Below are 18904 nucleotides of genomic sequence, written 5' to 3'. Positions count from 1 at the left end.
CCAAAGTCTGTTAATCGGAGAAAAGACAGTCTCTTTAACAAATGGTGCTGGCATAACTGGATATCCATCTGCAAAAAACTGAAACAAGACCCATATCTCATACCATGTACAAAAACTAACTCAAAATGGATCAAAGACTTAAATATAAAATCAAAAACGATAAAGATCATGGAGGAAAGAATAGGGACAACGCTAGGAGCCCTAATACATGGCATGAACACTATATGAACCATAACTAACAATGCACAAGCACCAGAAAAGAGGCTAGATAAATGGGAGCTCCTAAAAATCAAACACTTATGCTCATCAAAAGACTTCACCAAGAGTAAAAAGACAACCTACAGACTGGAAAAAAAATTTTGGCTATGACAGATCCGATCAGCGTCTAATCTCTAAAATCTACAAGATACTGCAAAACCTCAACAACAAATAACCCAATTGAAAAATGGGCAAAGGATTTAAACTGGCAGTTCGCCAAAGAAGATATTCAGGCGGCTAACAGACACTTGAAGAAAATGCTCATGATCATTAGCCATTAGAGAAATGCAGATCAAAACTACAATGAGATATCATCTTACCCCAACAAGACTAGCATTAATCCAAAACACACCAAATAATAAATGCTGGAGGTTGTGGAGAGACTAGAACACTTATACACTGTTAGTGGGAATGTAAAATGGTAAAACCACTTTGGAAATCAATTTGGCGCTTCCTTAAAAAGCTAGAAATAGAAGTACCATATGATCTAGCTATCCCACTCCTTGGAATATATCCTAGAGAAATAAGAGCCATCACACGAATAGATATTATACACACCTGTGTTTGTTGCAGCACCCTTCACAATAGCAAAAAGATCGAAACAACCTAGGTGCCCATCAGTGGTCAAATGGATAAACAAATTATGGTATATCCACACAATGGAATACTACGCAACGATAAAGAACAACAATGAAGCCGTGAAACATCTTATAACATGGAGGAAGCTGGAGGTCATTATGCTGAGTGAATTTAGCCAGTCACAGAAGGACAAATACTATATAAGACCACTATTATAAGAACTCAAGAAAAGGTTTAAGCACAGAAGAAAACATTCTTTGATGGTTATGAGGGAGGGTGAGGGTTATTTACTAACTAGATAGTAGATAAGGATTATCTTAGGTGAAAGGAAGGACAGCACACACTTTAGGGAAAGTCAGCACAACTGGACTAAACCAAAACTAAGAAGTTTCCTGAATACAGTCAAACACCTTGAGGGACAGAGTAGCAGAGGTAGGGTTCTGTGGACCATGGTTTCAGGGGACATCTAGGTCAATTGGCGTAATAAATCTTATTAAGATAATGTTCTTCATCCTACTTTGGTGAGTGGTGCCTGTGGTCTTAAAAGCTTGCAAGTGGCCATCTAAGATGCGTCAATTGGTCCAAACCCCCCTGTAGTAAAGGAGAAGGAAGAACACCAAAGACTCAAGGAAAGTGGTAGCCCAAGAGACAGAAAAGGGCCACATAAACCAGAGACTTGATCAGCGTGAGAGCAGAAGAACTAGATGGTGTCTGGCAACCACCAATGACAGCCCCGACGAGACACAACAGAGAGTTCCTGATGGATCAGGAGAAATGTGGGGTGCGGAAAGGTGCGGTGCAGAACTCAAATTCTAGTAAGAAGACCAGACTTAATGGTCTAACTGAGACTGGAGGAACCCTGGAAAGTATGGCCCCGTATTCTCTATCAGCCCAGAACTAAAACAGTTTCCGAGGCCAACTCTTTAGACAGGGATTGGACTGGACTGTAGGACATAAAATGATACTCGTGAGGAGTGTGCCTCTTAGCTTAAGTAGATACAAGAGACTAAACGGGCAGCTTCTGTCCGGAGGTGAGATAGGAAGGCAGAGAGGGTTAGGAACTGTTTGAATGGACATGGGGAATCGGATAGAAAGGAGGAGTGTGCTGTCATAGTATGGGGATAGCAATTAGGGTCACATAACAATGTATGTATAAATTTTTGTATGGTAGACTAACTTGAAATGTAATCTTCATTTAAACTACAGCAATTAAAAATAGTAAGTTGTATTTCACCCTTCAGCCGAAGATTAGACAGGCCTATAAAACAAAGAATGGCAAAGGTAGTTCAATCTTGTATATGACTGAATGGGCACACTAGCCCAGAGGCAAAGAGGAGAAGGCAGGAGGGGACAGGAAAGCAGGGCGAAAGGAAGTGGGGAACCTGAGGTTAAGAAGGGGAGAATGTTGACACATCGCAAAGTTGGCAACCAGTGTCACAAGATAATATGTGTATTAATTGTTTAATGAGAAACTGATTTGCTCTGTAAATTTTCACCTTAAGCATAATAAAAAACAGCAACAAAAGCAGTTTATAGGGCAGAAATGTGCTTAGAATTGGTGGCTGTATACAATTTGTAATTGTGTCCAGAGTAGTGACAATATTCTACCCATCAAAATAGAATCTGTAATGTCAAAATTTACAATTATTCTTATATATACACAGAGTAGGTGTGTGTATTTTTGCAACAAAGTTAAGGTGGAATAAAAGAAAAAGGAATTGTGTGCACCTATTCCAGCTTACCTACAAGTCCTTAAAGACACAGTCAGAAACAGACCTCGTTTGTAACACGAGGACGGCCTGTATAGCCTGTTTGTTCTGTCTGGAAGCTTGTAGAATCTTCCCTTTAGCTCCATTGTTTTGAAATTTCACAAGGATGTGCTTTGGTGTGTATCTGTTTCCATCCAATGTGTTGACACCCATGGGCCCTTTTATTATGGAAACTCGTGTATTTTAGTTCTAGGAAATTTTCTTGAATTATTTCATTGATGACTTTTTTCTTTCCTGTTTTCTTTCTTTTTGTTGCTTTCTTCATTCATATATTGGATCTGCCAGTCTTGTCGTTTTACTTTTTATTTTATTTTGTTTCATTGTATTTTTATATCTTTATCTTTTTGTGTCACTTTCTGAGAGTCTTACTAAACTTTATCCTCAAACTCTACTATTAAGTGTTTCAATTCTGTTGTTACGGTTTCAATTTTTAGACTTTTTTTTTTTTATTTTTTAGTTCTCTGAATATTCCTTTTTTATGGCATCCTCTTCTTTTTTAATAGATAAATATATGCTCTCTTCCCTTTCTCAGCATAATAAGGATTATTTGATTTTGTTTTCTTCTTACAAACTCTGTATTATCTCTAAATTGCCTTTTTAAAAAAGGTCTGTTTTGTTCTCTATCTTTCCCATCAGAGATTTTCCTCAGATATTCCTGGGGGAGTAAAATGATGTGAAGAAATTCAAACTCATGGGTAGGGGTTATCAACTTTGAGTTTCATTGCTGGGCTGTTTGTTGGGGAACTCTTGATCTTGGTAACTTTAGGGCTTGTCTCAGACTGGTCAGTTTCCCCAGAGGAGGTTCTTACAATCTCCTTCCTGGAGAATAAAGGTCTCATTGCTAGGGTTCTCTGGAAGGAAGGCCGGGGTCTTTACATTCTGTAGATTTAATCTCCTTTTTTTCAGTACGATATTCTTGCTCTCAACTCTGCCTGGCTAAAAAAGCCTTTGTTTTGACCCTGTCCAAATAATAGTTCTCCAGTCTCCTACTGGGGTTATGGAGGGGCAGTTGTCTAGTGGTATTTGGTAGGGAAGAGGATGTGGGGGATCTAACTGCTTCTTAGACATCAGTTTCCCCAGCTTCACTTTGTTTCTGAGCTTCTTGAGGATTGTGTGGTGTAGATCATGTTGGTTATTAGCTTTATTTCCTGACAGTGTAGGATAACATACAGCCTCCTCTAGTCTATTTAATGGCTTACCACTTGTCTGTCTGCTTCCCAGCTTCCAAAGTTGCATTGCTTTTTTCTCTTTTCCTGTTTCCCTGTCCTTGTGAGTTTGTCTTTAGAAGCAGTCTCTTAACTGTGGCTTTAGTGAGGTTCTGTGAGAGGGTGAATTAGATACAGTATCCAATGTGCTGTCTTTGTCCAGGACTGTGTTTGTCTTCAGGTCCCCACTGTAATTCTTAAAAGTGCTTTAATCACCTATGTTATTAAACTGGTTGCTTTTGCTGGCCAGCATCATCTATGCTAAAAAGTGAATTTTAAAAATCTTTTTTTCTAGCAAATGTCACTGCCACCTCCACTACTACTCAGCTTGGGCGATGTGACCGATTTGAGTTCGAGTGCCGGCAACCAAAGAAGTGCATCCCCAACTGGAAGCGCTGTGATGGTCATCAAGACTGCCAGGATGGCCAGGATGAGGCCAATTGCCGTGAGTAGTTAGAGAGCAATTTACCCCCGGCCAGCCTTCGGAGAGCATGGTATCCACTTCCTGTGCTGCTTTTCTGGACCAGCATGCCCAGGCGTGTGAACCTGTTCACTGACGTATAACCATGTTTTTATTATGTTCTCACACACAGGCTTTGCTACCTGGACCCATGTCATTGCCATAGTCACATTCTTTTTAAGAAGTTGGCTGGATGTTAAATACCGGGAGCATTTTTAGCTAAAATACTCTCTGAATGACCGAGAAAGATACCTTAAATAGGTTTTTCTGTAAATGTGTTGTAAAATACCTGTGGGTAAAACTATAACCTTCTGTATGTACGGTTGTTCTTCCAAAAGTATATAGTCAGCACCTACTGGGCATAGAGACCATATTATTGGAGGGATTGCTTCCAGTACCCCATTAAGTAAATTTACTGTCAGCTCTTAGGGGGATTGTAGTTGGTGAGATAGGATACTTACACTTAAAACACAGAGAGGATAATGACAAGCTAATCTGAGCCAAGTGTGAGAGGATGCATACATCACAGACGTGTTAGGAGCCAGAAGTTTTCACACATAATAGGTAAAGATCATGGTACCTGCTCTTCTGGTGTCCCAGGGAGGGTCCTTGGAGTAGGAGTGTGCTCCAATGTGATGGAGGGAAATGATAGCTTTTGCAGGCTGACAGAGGGTGATTGCGATATCAGCTCAGAGGGGATGTACTCTGAGTGACTGGCACAAGGCAGGGATGAAAGCAGATGGCCTGTATGTTAGAACACAGAAACGAGGGTGTGCATCTGACCCCCATGTAGACCAGGCAGCACTTTTTGGTACTGGGCTGTAGAGTGATCCCCTGCTCTGGCCTCATCAGTACCGAGAGGGTGTGGCTGGCGAGGTGCTCACTGAGGGAGGACCCCTGCTGTTGTGGGGTTCCCTGCTTTGCGGGGTCTCCCCTCTATCCAGTCACCTGCTGGTTTGTTCAGCCTCACAAAACAGACAGCAGATGTTCTAGCCAATTACATACCCTTATTGCCAAGAAGTATGTTCCTTTCATGCTTGTTTGATTTCTGCCTGGTGAATGTGGAAGAGAGCCACAGCGTCCCTTTGACCTCTGTCCTAACCCCAGTCGGCAGGAACCCGGGTGTCTCTTCTTTGATCCCTGTCCTGGTCCCACTTGTTTATCTTCAAATAAAGACTCTGCCAAACAAATGAAAAACTGAGCCTCAAATGGAACCCTACCAAATCTTAACCATTTAGAAATGGCAGAGAGGGCTACAAACCCGTTGCTGTCAAGTCGAGTCCAACTCACAGTGACCCTGGAGGACACAGCAGAACTGCCCCGTAGGGTTTGCAAGGATCAGCTGGTGAGTTCGAACAGCTCACCTTTTGGTTAGCAGCAGAGCTCTTAACCACTCTGCCACCAGGGTTAGTAATCTCTTGATTCCTCTAACTCAGTAGTTATGAAATTTTTGTGATTTGGAAGGATCACATGGGAAGTGCTAATAAAAATATAAATTTGAGTACTTAGCCTCAGACCTGCTGAATCAGATGCAGTGGGGAAGGGGATGCTTCATAATTCATACTTTTAAAAAGTGCCCTGGCCAGACAGGCTTGAGGAATACTGCTGTGTCCTAAATGTTTCACCCAGTGAGACTCAAGAGAGGAAGGGAGGGGAGACAATTGGCTGTCCCTTCTCAGTCCGTCACTTTATTCTCTCAGGGTTCCAACTGGGCTATCCCTGGAGAAAGTTGGTGAAGAGGGAAGGGCCTATGTCCAATAACATCTTCTAACTTCATGAACAAATTCTTATTTATTATACGTGATGTGGCAGGCATTAATCAGGTTGTTGGGGATACAAATTCTAGTAGGAGGAACAGTTGAGTCAGATGTATCTTTTCTAGTGTGGCTAACTCCCACTTGCCAGCACAAATTCGTAGGTGTGGCCTGGAAATCCAGACCAACGCACCTCAGTTACTCCAAGGGTTATTTCTCTGGAGCAAGGACAACGACCAGCTTATTTAGGGTAAAGCTGGGTCTTTTATTACCCCACAACGTGATAGACAATAATAGAAGTTCTTCCAAGGAGCTGAAGTTGCTCCGAGGTGGACATGCTCAACTTTCTGGAGAGGTGGGAGCAGGTGGTCAGGAAAGACATCAGAGCTGATGATACTTGGAGGGGTTGTATTGGGGAAGGGTGGGGCAAGGTGGGAGATGACAGGCGTCCTAGACACACGCAACAGCATGTACGAAACCTCAGAAGATCAGAAAACAGGTCTGTAGAGTGGCTGTGAATGGGGAGGAGATGAGTGCAGAGAGGGGAGCAGGGAACTTGTGTAGGACGGCAATGCTTGGACTTTATCCTCCTGGCCAGAGGGAGCCAATTTTAGGGAGGGGGTTTATATTTTGGATCAGTTGGACTTCACTGTGAGGCATGGGTTTGGAGAGGGGGGAGGGGAGATTGGATGCTGCTGTGAAAGGACAGCGGAGGTGGGAAGGGGAAGAGTAGCTTCGTGGCACCTTGGAGGTAATGTTAATAGCATCCATGCTGAGTGAGTACTGTTGCTGAGGTGGGGAATAGAGGATAAAGACTTGCAGGTTTCAGTAGGTGGGGCTGGGGCGATAAATGTTATTCGTTGACATGGGAGTCTAAGGTAGTATGAGGCATCCTGGTAGAAAGTTAAAAGGCTCAGACCCTGTAGGAGGCATTTTCTTCTTTTCATTTTACAACATCAGTTGTCCTAGTGATCTTCTCTGCTCACCTCTTTAACAAGCCTTTGCCAGTTTTCACGCTTCCACTGGTCTTCATAATGCTCTCTATAGTCATGGGCTTTTAGTGACAAACGTCATTAGATCCTTTCAGTCATGGCGTGATATGCTCTGAGCTGAGAGGGAAAACCACGTTGGCCTAGTCCTTAATCTGAGAGATGAAACTCACTGATTTCCACAACGTGTCAGTTTTTCTCCTCATGTTTACTTTCCCTACAGTGTACAAGGGGCCCCTCAGAATCCACGCCTCCTCTCATCTCCTCTCGTCTCCTTGACGAGAGGAGTCCCTTTGGCTTTTATGTTGGCTGTCTGAAGGATCCTTTCTTTGTCTGAAAGTTAGGAAATTTGATAAGTTGCTACCTTCCAGCTTCTTTTCAAGATATACCCCTGGAGAGTCTGAATCTTTCTACTTCCTCAATATCCAGGCAAAGGTGATTATTTTGTTGTTTGTTCTGTTTGCTTGTTTTTTCAGTTTAGAAAAATTATACAGGAGTCCCTCATTACTAAAACCTTGCTTTCTGAAATCAGAAATTGACCAGATTCAGAGGCGTGTTTGGAGGAGTCCCTCTCTCGATTGGGACACTTGCTACTTGTTATCTGAAACTTGGAAACCAAAAGGACTCAGATAATTTGGTATCTCTTAATGTTTATAGTTGCCATTCATATAAATATGTAAATAAACCAAATCAGTTCAGATAGTGAGGAATATGTTTCATTCTCTTGGTTAGTGTTTCTGTGTTACCTCTCTTCTCATACTGTTTTCATTTCTGTAATTTGTATTGTTGAGCTTTTTATTTTCAAAATCAATAAATGTTTTGTTTTGTGCTGTTATTGTGTTTTGGATTTGCAGGTGGAGTTTGCCTTCAATATCATTAATTCCTCTGCTGTGTCAGTTTATATTTTTAAAGTTCGTCAGCGTATAACAGGGTGCGGCAGGCTTTGGTAAGCCTTAACAGATCCTTCCTTCTCGTTCTGTTGCTTTGTATGCTTCTCTCACTGTTAGGGAGCCCTGGTGGCGCAGTGGTTAAGAGCTTGGCTGCTAACCAAAAGGTTGGCAGTTTGAATCCACCAGCTGCTCCTTGGAAACCTTGCAGGGAGGTTCTACTCTGTCCTATAGGGTCACTATGAGTCGGAATCAACTCAACAACAATGGGTTGTTTTTGTTTTTGTTTCTCATTGTTATGCCTGCCTACTTCCTCTCTTTGGCCACTGTTTAGTTTTTGATAGTGTTCTCTTTCCTTAATCATAGGCCATCTTCTCCAGGCTGCTTCTGCTTTACTCTTTATATTTGCTGTTATAGCATTCTCAGATGCTTTTTAAGTGGCCTTGTCCTGTTTAAAAATGTCTCCAATGACTTGGATGAAAACTTGGACGGCATCTTGCCATATCTGCAGATAATACAAAGTCAGAGAGATAGCTTTTATTCTGAGTGAAATGATCAGGATTCAGAAAGGGAAACTAACATTTATGGATAGATTTAATATGCCATTCTCAGGCACATGATATACATATATTTCATTTAATAATAATCTTGTGGTTTTGGTGTTATCTCCATTTTAGAGATAGGAAAATTAAGGTTCAAGGAGGATCACCTAGTCAGTAAGAAAGTGGGGTATTTATTTAGGTCTCTTCTCAGTCATATAGTGCTGTTCTAACAGAAATACCACAAGTGGAGCTTTAACAAAGAGAAATTTATTCTCTCACAGTCTAGGAGGCTAGAAGTCTGAATTCAGGGTGCCAGCACCAGGGGAAGACTTCCTGTCTCTGTCAGCTCTGGGGAAGGTCCTCATCATCAGTCTTCCCGGTCGAGGAGCTTCTCAATGCAGGGACCCTGAGTCCCAAGGATGTGCTATTGTCTTGGCTTTTGTTTCTTGGTGGTATGAGGTCCTCACATCTCCCTGCTCACTTCTCTCTTTTATGTCTCAAAAGAGATCGACTTAAAACACAATGTAATCTCATAGATTGAGTCCTGCCTCATTAATATAACTGCCACTAATCCCGTCTCATTAACATCATACAGGTAGGATTTACAACACATAGGAAAATACATCAGATGACAAAATGGTGGACAGTCACACAATACTGGGAATCATGGCCTAGCGAAGTTGACACACATTTTTGGGGGACACAATTCAATGCATGACATTTCCTCTATACAGAGTTGTGGTCTTCCCATCATGCCACATAGAAAGTTCTTTTCAGGTCAGAATGCACCCAAACTAACAGAAATTAAATAGGGATTGGTGTAAAATTTGGAGTCCCTGGGTGGTACAGATGGTTAACTTGGGTCTTAGCTGCTAACTGAAAGGTTGGAGGGTTGAGTTCACCCAGAGGAACCTCAGAAGAAAGGCCTGGCGATCTGCTTCCAAAAAATCAGCCTTTGAAAACCCTGTGGAGCACATCTTCTGCTCTGATACACATGCATTGTCCTGATTTAGGATCCACTTGACGCAACTGGAACTGGTAGTGACCTCTGGGGCATTTAAAATATAGGGCGAATTGACCCTGAACTCACCAAAATTATAGTAGGAACATCGGAGCCAAATAAGCAACCATGCAATAAGATTAACAAAGGAAAATGACCATTATCACCAATAGGACCTCCCTGCTGGGTGATATTAACTCACTAATTGGCATTTTTAAGTCAGTTTCTTCAGCCCGTTTCAAATTTACCTTATTCACAAGGGTGTTGCTTGGTTCCAAACCAAAAGCCAAACGTGTTGCTGTCAAGTCGATTCTGACTCATAGCGACCCCATAGGGCTTCTGAGGTTGTAAATCTTTATGGAAGCAGACTGCCGCATATTTCTCCCTCAAAGCAGCTGGTGGGTTCAAACTGCCGACCTTTTTATGATTAGCAGCCAAATACTTTAACCACTGCACCACCAGGGCTCCTGTTGCTTGGTTCCAGGTCTTAAAATCAAGATGTGCTATATCCACAATTTTCCCCAGTCCATTAATCTGATAACCGTATCAAAAGAGGAAATGAAACTAGTGTGGCATGATTCTGTCCCTGGGGGCCACTACACTCTGTTCTGAGAGCCCATTTTTAATCATCTGTTTAATAATCATTTTAAGAATTTTCAGTGATTAATGACAGCTTATTCCTAGTTTCTAAAACCCATGCTTTCCTGCTTTCCAAATATTGAGACATATTCCATATTGTTGACAAAAATGTTGAACAACCTCCTGCTTTATTATTAAGCCGATGTTTGTGGATAGTTTACCATATTTGTACAAAGTTAAATACTTCTGTGATAGGGAACTTAGTGTTTTTGAAAATAATCCCCTCTGAGCAGTAAGGCCCTCCCTGACTCTCCTGTATAAAATGGCAGCCCCTCCGCCATCATCCTCTTACCATCACTCTCTTTATGTTCCATTTCAGCCCTTATCACATCTGAAATTATACAGATATCTGTTTACTTGTTTGCAGACTCTTTCTCTCAACAGAAGGTAAGCTGTACACGGGCAGACCGTTTGTTTTGTACATCACCATATTCTCAGCTTCTGGAACAGTACTTGATTCATAGTGTTGTTGTGTGCTGTCGAGTCTGTTTCAACTCACAGTGACCTCATGTGACAGAGTAGAACTGCCCCATAGGGTTTCCTAGGCTGTAATCTTTACGGGAGCAGATCGCCAGGTCTTTTCTCCAGCAGAGCAGCTGGTGGATTCAAACTACTGATCTTTAGGTCAGCAGCCAAGTGCTTAACCGTTGTACCACCAGAGCTCCTTTGATTCATAGTGGTGGTGTTGTTTGGTGCGACTGAGTTGGTTCTGACTCATAGTGACCCTGTGTACAACAAAACAAAACACTGCGAGATCCTGAGCCATCCTCACAATCGTTGCTGTGTTTGAGCCCATTGTTGCAGCCATTGTGTCAATCCATCTCATTGAGGGTCTTCCTCTTTTTCACTGACCCTCTAGTTTACCAAGTGTGATGTCCTTCTCCAGGGACTTGTCCCTCCTGATAACATGTCCAAAGTACAGGAGACGAAGTCTCATCATCTTCGCTTCTAAGGAGCATTCTGGCTGTACTTCTTCCAAGACAGACTTGTTCATTTTTATGGCAGTCCATGGTATATTCACTGTTTTTTGCCAACACTGTAATTCAAAGGCATCAGTTCTTCTTCGGTCTTCCTTATTCATTGTCGAGCTTTCCCATGCATATGAGGCGATTGAAAATATCATGGCTTGGATCAGGTGCACCTTAGTCCTCAAAGTGATATCTTTGCCTTTCAAAATATTGAAGAGGTCTTTTGCAGCAAATTTGCCCAATGCAATGCATCATTTGATTTCTTGACTGCTATTTCCATAGGTGTTGATTGTGGATCCATGTAAAGTGAAATCCTTGACAACTTCAGTCTTTTCTCCGTTTATCATAATGTTGCTTATTGGTCCAGTTGTGAGGATTTTTATGTTGAGGTGTAATCTGTGCTGAAGGCTGTGGTCTTTGATCTTCATCAGTAAGTGGTTCAAGTCCTCTTTGCTTTCAGCAAGCAAGGTTGAGTCATCTGCACATTGCAGGTTGTTAATGAGTCTTCCCCCAATCCTGATGCCACATTCTTCTTCATATAGTCCAGCTTCTTGGATTATTTGCTCAACATACAGATTGAATAAGTATGATGAAAGGATACAACCCTGACACACACCTTCCCTGGTTTTAAATCACGTGGTATCTGCTTGTTCTATTCGAACAACTGCCTCTTGGTCTGTGCACAGGTTCCTCATGAGCACAATTAAGTGTTCTGGAATTCCCATTCTTTGCAATGTTATCTATAATTTGTTATGATCCACAAAGTCCAGTACCTTTGCGTAGTCGGTAAAATACAGGTAAACATCTTTCTGGTATTCTCTGTTTTCAGCCAAGATGCATCTGACATCAGCAATGATATCCTTCGTTCCACCTCCTCTTCTGAATCTGGCTTGAATTTCTGGCAGTTCTCTGTTGATGTATGGCTGTAGATGTTTTTGAAGTATCTTCAGCAAAATTTTGCTTGCATATGATATTGATGATATTGTTTGATAGTTCCTTCATTCTGTTGGATCACCTTTTTTTGGAATGGGCACAAATATAGATTTCTTACAGTCTGTTGGCCAGGTAGCTGTCTTCCAGATTTCTTAGCATGGATGAGTGAGCGCTTCCAGCTTTGCATCTGTTTGTTGAGGCATCGTAGTTGGTATTCCGTCAACTCCTGGAGCCTTGTTTTTTGCCAATGCCTTTAGTGCAGCTTGGACTTCTTTCTGTACCATCAGCACTGAACAGTGTATTTATAGAAGAGCATATAACAGAACTTTAGAATACATTGATTTCCCTGAGATGGGGGATCTTAGTTTGTAAAAAGCCTAACAGGTGACTCTGATATTATCCTCTCCCCATTGAGAATTACTGCATCAGAGACAGTTTAAAAAAATAATAATTGATCTGAAGCTTGTACCTTCATCCTAGAGACTCATGCAAAGAAGTTTTAATTATTTGATTTCTTTACAGATGAGAACAGTTGTTACCGCATTCCACACTCCCTCCATCCCCATGCCTTTCCGTCTCTAGGAAGATATCTCTGGTTGTTTTATCTGGTCCTCTTGACCATACTGGTTGCTCTCATGTAAACATTATTCAGTTTATCCATCTTTGTCTCAAAGTGTCATACCCAGAAATGGATGCAGGGCTTCAGATAGAAAATGGAACTGCCTGTTCCTTATTCTGGAATGGAGGTTCTCCACCATGGCCGATTCTGATGCATCACTAGAGAGCTTGCAAAAACCATACACACTCAGCTCCATGTTTCTAGTCTGTAGGCTTGGAGCAGGTCCTAGGAATCTGTTTTTTTAAGTTCCCCAGAACACCTTGCTGAGAATCATTGTTGTAGATTACTGTCAGATTATAACAAAGCATTAGGGATCTCCTTGGTGATTTCTTTCGTTTGCATTTCCTGGGATGTCCTTTTGAAGGTCTGGTTAAATGAGTGTATTTGGGTCAAGGGTTTTTAACCTGGGGTTCATGCATTGCTCATAATATTGGCATGAATGTGTATAATTATTGTACGGAAAAATTGCGTGCATGTATGCATGGGGGCGGGGGGAGCAAGGGAAAGGAAGGGCTCAGGGCCCGAGTCCCAGTGAGGAAAGAATTATTTAAACTTAGGAAACCAAAGCATAATTCCCAAACCGGGGTCTGGGGAATGCACACCTTAGGGTATAGATTTGTTTTCTATGACTGCTGTGACAAGTTACCACACACTTATTATCTTAGAGTTTTGTATTGATGATCTTATGGGTCTCCCTGGGCTAAAATCAGGGTATCAGTGAGGCTGGTTCCTTCTGGAGGCTGCAGAAGAGAATCTGTTTCCTTGCCTTTTCCAGCTTCTACGGGCTGCCCACATTCCTTGGCTCATGCGTGACCCCTTCCTTCATTTTCAAAGCTAGCAGCATCACATCTCTCTGACCCCTCTTCCATCTTCACATTGTTCTCTCTGACTGCAACTGGGAAGGGTTCAATGCTTTGAAGAACCTATGTGATTAGACTGGGCCCACCTGGATGCTTCCGGATACCCTCCTCATCTGAGGGTCCTTAGCTTAATAACGTCTTCAGAGTCCCTTTTGCTGCGCACGCTAACATAGTCACAGGTTCCAGGGATTGTAACCTGGGCATCTTTGACTTGGAGTAGCAAGATTAACTTCAGACCCTACTCACTGGGTTTCTGTTGTCGCACTTTCTGTGTCTGGGACTGGCTCAGGAGTTGGGCAGGCAGGTGTGAGTCTGTATAATGAAGACTTGAAGTATCTGCGCCTAGGCCAGGCCCAACTGGCCTGGGATGTTGGATATGGTTTCTTTAGCCATTCCCTTTTCTTCTTCTTTTTAGGATCATTTGCAATTATATTGTCATATCTTCCTATTTAGAGCCTCCCATATAATTCAAATCTACTTTCAGAACTGGGGACAATGTCAAATTATGGTTAATGATCCACCATACAGTTGTATAACTTAATTTTTATCAGTGTTTTTTATGTTCATTATCTTATTGTATATAAAATGCTTCGAAAAACCTATACAATTAAAAGTGCCACAGAGTAGGCGTGCCTCTTCCGATTATTTTTATTCATCTCGTATTGCTCAACCCAGGGATCACCGTCACTCTCAGCTGCAAAATAATAGCAATAATGGAATAAATAGTGGTATTGTCAAGTAATAGCTACAATTTGCTGACCACTGCTATGAGCCAGGCACTGTTCCAGGTGCTTGATCTATATAGATCCTCACAAATGCAGTAGTGATGGAATTGTTCCTCCGGTTTTACGTAAGGGAAGTGAACGTTGGGAATATCAAGCATTACGCTCAAGCTCACACAGAGCCAGAATTTAAACCCGAGTTTGTTTGACTCCAAAGCTCTCACTCTTCCTGAAGGCAGATTCCGTTTGTTAATGTTCAGTTATACAGTATCATCCTTCAGCATCAATTCTACCACTCCTCATTCCAGATTCTACCACTCCTCATTGTAAAGCAGGAGCTGACTGCTTTGAAGAATTCAAACCTTCTTTCCTGAACATGAGTAAACCAGCCCAGCCTGAGTGCTGGTCCTTTAGTTTCTCAACGGTTTGGTTTCCTAAGTTTAAATAATACTTTTCTCACTGGGACTCGGGCCCTGAGCCCTTCCTTTCCCTTGCTCCCCCTGCCCCCATGCACACATGCACGCAATTTTTCTGTACAATAATTACACACATTCATGCCAATATTATGAGCAACGCACGAACCCCAGGTTAAAAACCCTTGACCCAAATACACTCATTTAACCAGACCTTCAAAATGACATCCCAGGAAATGCACACTAAAGAAGTCACTGAAGAGATCCTTAATCCTTTGTTATAATCTGATAGTAATCTACGCCTCTGGATTTAAGAAGGTTCTTTGTGTTTCAGCCACACACAGCACGTTGGCCTGTACGGGCAGGGAGTTCAGGTGTGAGGACGGCGAGACCTGCATCGTGCTGTCTGAGCGCTGTGACGGCTTCCTGGACTGCTCTGACGGCAGCGACGAGAGGGCCTGCAGTGGTGGGTACCGCCCACGCGCCCGGTCTGGATGACTTCATTCAGCCACTGCAGGGCTTATCCTGAAGCCTCCTGGGTGGGCCTCTAGCTGGAACCTTTTTAAAGATTTTCCTACAGCTGAAAATGAGACAGACTTTTGGCCAGTTTTGGAGCACCAAGTGAAGTGAGGCTTGGCCCAGCTCTGATACAATGTCCAGCTAGCCTCACCCTCAAAAGACAGGCCTGGCGACCTTCTGAAAGGTCACAGCCTTGAAAGCCCTATGGAGCAGTTCTACTCCGCACACATGGGGTCGCCATGACTCAGAATCGACTAGATGGCAGCACACACAGCAGGCCTCACCCTGGTGGTGGATAGCTGGTTTTAGCTTGGTTTCAGATGGCCTTCCCACCTCGAATTGATACCTGTGGCTCACACACAGCCTTGAGCTCTCTGGTGAGGGTTAACTCGGTCCTTCTGTTTGGAAAGTACTTAGTCATGCATGGATCCTCCTATGGCCTTGAAATCCAAGGGTTTGTAACATGTAGGTTTCTTCTACTTTTCCTCTTCTGTCTCTAGACGAGTTAACTGTATACAAAGTGCAGAATCTCCAGTGGACAGCTGACTTCTCTGGGGATGTAACTTTGACCTGGATGCGGCCCAAAAAAATGCCTTCTTCTTGCGTCTATAACATCTACTACAGGTGGGTCTCATCTTTGCCGTGGCAGAAGGAAGTGGCATCTTCATTGCCACCAGATGCTCCATAAAGTCTCTGGTGACGTGGCTGGTGTGGTTCTTTATTAACCGAATCCTGCGTCTGAGTCATCCCATGCTGCTTCCATCTGACGACATCTCTATTCTTTGGGCCAGGGTGCTTGGAGAGAGCATATGGAAGGCTCTGGAGACCCACAGCAACAAAACAAGCACTGTGCTGAAAGTCTTAAAACCAGATACCACCTATCAGGTTAAAGTACAGGTCCAGTGTCTGAGCAAGGTGCACAACACCAACGACTTTGTGAACCTGAGGACTCCGGAAGGATGTAAGTGCCATGGTTTACGTTTATGGCCTACACACAACTCTAAGTGGGCTAGTAAAGCGTCTTCAGAGAGTTTCCAAAGGATGCTGAGAAGCGTGGAAACATAGCCACTTGCTAGCTTGTTTGCTACCTTTGCTTTCTTTCTTTTAGTTTCATGTGCTTGCCTGAGTTGTTGAACATTTATTCTCTATATTATCTCAGATGATGTTCTTCTATTTTAAGAAGTTAATTTCAGATTCTCTCCACCATTGCTGTCTTTTTCACTTCTTGTGTAGTTCCTGCCTCCTGCCTTCCTTCTTTAGGGGTTTCCCAGTCCTTGGTACTTATGAGCTCACCATCACTAAAATATAAGGCATGTCTAAGAAGTATTGTCCACCCCTTGTCTGTCAGTTTGCCATACTGTGGTGGCTTGTGTGTTGCTGTGATGTTGGCAGTTATGCCACAGGTATTTCATATACCAGCAGGGTCACCCATGGTGGATAGGTTTCAGCAGAGCTTCCAGACTAAGACACTAGGAAGAAAGGCCTGGTGATCCACTTTTGAAATTTAACCAATGAAAACTCTGTGAATCACAGAATATTGTCCAATACTTCAACTTGCTTACTTTGGACGTGTCGTCAGGAGGGACTGATCGCCAGAGAACATCATGTCTGGTAAAGTGGAGGACCAGTGAAGGTGAGAGAAACCCTCAATGAGATGGATAGGCACAGTGACTACAGCAATGGATGCAAACATACAACGATCATGAAAATAGCACAGGACCGGGCAATGTTTCATTGTTATACATGGGGTTGCCATGAGTCAGAGCTGACTTGATGGTAACTAGCAATAAGAACAACAAGAAATATTATGCTTCTTTTTAAGAAACATACGGAAACCCACGCGTCCAAGAAAGCCCCTGCTTCCTCCCCCCGCTTCACAGCCGTTGACGTCGGGTAATATCTGCTTATTCTAGTGATGTTTTTCCATTGCCTAAAATATTTTTCTGAGCTCTTGATTTGCAACTGCCGTCGGAACCTATGGAACTATTTTCAAAATATTCCTAGCCTTAATTTTCATTCCACTGATATTAGCTAAGCACCTAGTGTTAAAGATTCAGAGATGAATAAGACACAGTCCCTGCCCTTAAAGGACTTGCAGGCCATCAGCTGTGGATGAATATTCTTCCATGGGCTGTCAACATGGAGGAATACTCTCTGTGGTCAAAAGGAAGTTTGACTATGAAGCATTGTGGGCTTTTAACCTGGCTCTGAAGACAGCCAAAGAGAAGGGCTTTTAACCTGGCTCTGAAGACAGCCAAAGAGAAGATCCAGTAGTGTCTTGAACATGCCAGCACTAAGCTCATCAAGGTGTTTGCTTTGAAGGTGATCACGTTCATTTGGATGTAGAAGTTCTGAAATGTTAGGAAGTAAGTCTCATTCCTTTGTAGTCATACCCGGGGTTCTCTGTTTTGTTGTATGAGAAACTGAGTAAACAGGTACTGCCCTTGACAATTAAGATCTCAGAATTAAAGACCCAGGAGCAGTGATGATTCAGCCTGCCCAAGTGATTCCATCCTGCAGCACTTGCGAGCCACAAATTGATGTCAGAATAGACTAAGCCATGATCTGATATGTGGACGAAGGGAGATAGGTAGATCGCTGTCATCAACGGTGACTCATGGTGACCTTACGTACAACAGAATGAAACGTTGTCCGGTCCTGTGTCATCCTCATGATTGTTGGCATGTTCAAGTCCATCTTACCAAAGGTCTTGCTCGTTTTTGCTATCCCTCTACTTCACTAAACATGATGTCCTTCTCCAGCAATTGATCCTTCCTGATGACATGTCCAAAGCAAGTGAGTCAAACAGTGTTCCGTTGTGATCCGTAAGGTTTTCATTGGCTGATTTTCAGAAGTTGATCACCAGGCCTTTCTTCCTAGTGTTTTAGTCTGGAAGCTCCACTGAAACCTGTCTACCGTGGGTGACCCTGCTGGTATTTGAAATACTGGTTGTGTAGCTTCCAGCATCACAGCAATACACAAGCCACCACAGTATGACAAGCTGTCTGGGTGGGGGATGTGGACAGTACACCCTGCATTCTGGAGGAAGAGGAACGGTTTGGTGTCATTGTGAGGCCAAGCTAACAGCCTTTTCTAGTGGATGGTCCCAATGCCAGTTCTAGATTCTTTCTTGTCCTTGTTTTAAACTCAGGAAAATTTCCAGTTAACTAGTCTGTAGGGTCTCTGAGTCAGAATTGACTCGATGGCACCCAGCAACAACAACAACAGTATGTAGGTGGGTTTTAACACCAGGTTGACTCTTTTCTAGTGCCAGACGCCCCTCAAAATCTGCAGCTGTCACTCTACAGCGAAGCTGAAGGCGTGATTGTGGGTCAGTGGGCTCCCCCTGCCCACTCCCATGGCCTTATCCGAGAGTACATTGTAAGTATCTTCCATGTGTTAGCCCTTTATGTCCGGGAGTAGGACATTTCTGGCACTAGAGCAGAATGGTGCTCTGTGGGACTGGGAGTCATATAGATACGGCCAGCCTTGTACATAATGACTTATCCATTAGAACATTTCGCATCCCTCCTTCCTACATCCTTAGAAGCTCTTAGTGTTTACTTTTTTTTTTTAATGTTAATTTGGTTGTGGTAAAATGTATATATATATATACATATAAAAATAACAAAAAGTCTGCCATTTTAACCATTTTTAAGTCTGCATTTCCGTGACATTGCTTTCACCACGTTGTCCCGTCATCACCAGTATTCATTTCCCAAAGCTCTATATCACCCCAGACAAAAACTCAAGACCTTTTCAGCGGTAACTCCTTTTCCCTCCCCCTC

General features: G+C 42.8%; 1 protein-coding gene across 2 annotated transcripts in view; it reads left to right on the top strand.

Annotated features, from left to right (window-relative positions):
- Nucleotides 1-18904, top strand: part of SORL1 (sortilin related receptor 1) — a 222857-nt gene that overhangs the window by 171838 nt on the left and 32115 nt on the right. For both annotated transcript variants that reach the window (XM_004389001.2, XM_023742976.1), the window contains exons 32-36: nt 4107-4256; nt 14932-15063; nt 15617-15740; nt 15908-16077; nt 18385-18497. In XM_004389001.2, the coding sequence (XP_004389058.1) occupies nt 4107-4256; nt 14932-15063; nt 15617-15740; nt 15908-16077; nt 18385-18497 (689 nt within the window). The remainder of the gene's footprint in view (nt 1-4106; nt 4257-14931; nt 15064-15616; nt 15741-15907; nt 16078-18384; nt 18498-18904) is intronic.

This window comes from Trichechus manatus, unplaced genomic scaffold, assembly GCF_000243295.1.
Source record: "Trichechus manatus latirostris isolate Lorelei unplaced genomic scaffold, TriManLat1.0 scaffold00227, whole genome shotgun sequence".
NCBI classification, from domain to species: Eukaryota; Metazoa; Chordata; class Mammalia; order Sirenia; family Trichechidae; genus Trichechus; species Trichechus manatus.
The sequence above is the reverse complement of the archived record's forward strand: the minus strand, read 5'-3'. Positions and strand labels throughout refer to the sequence as shown.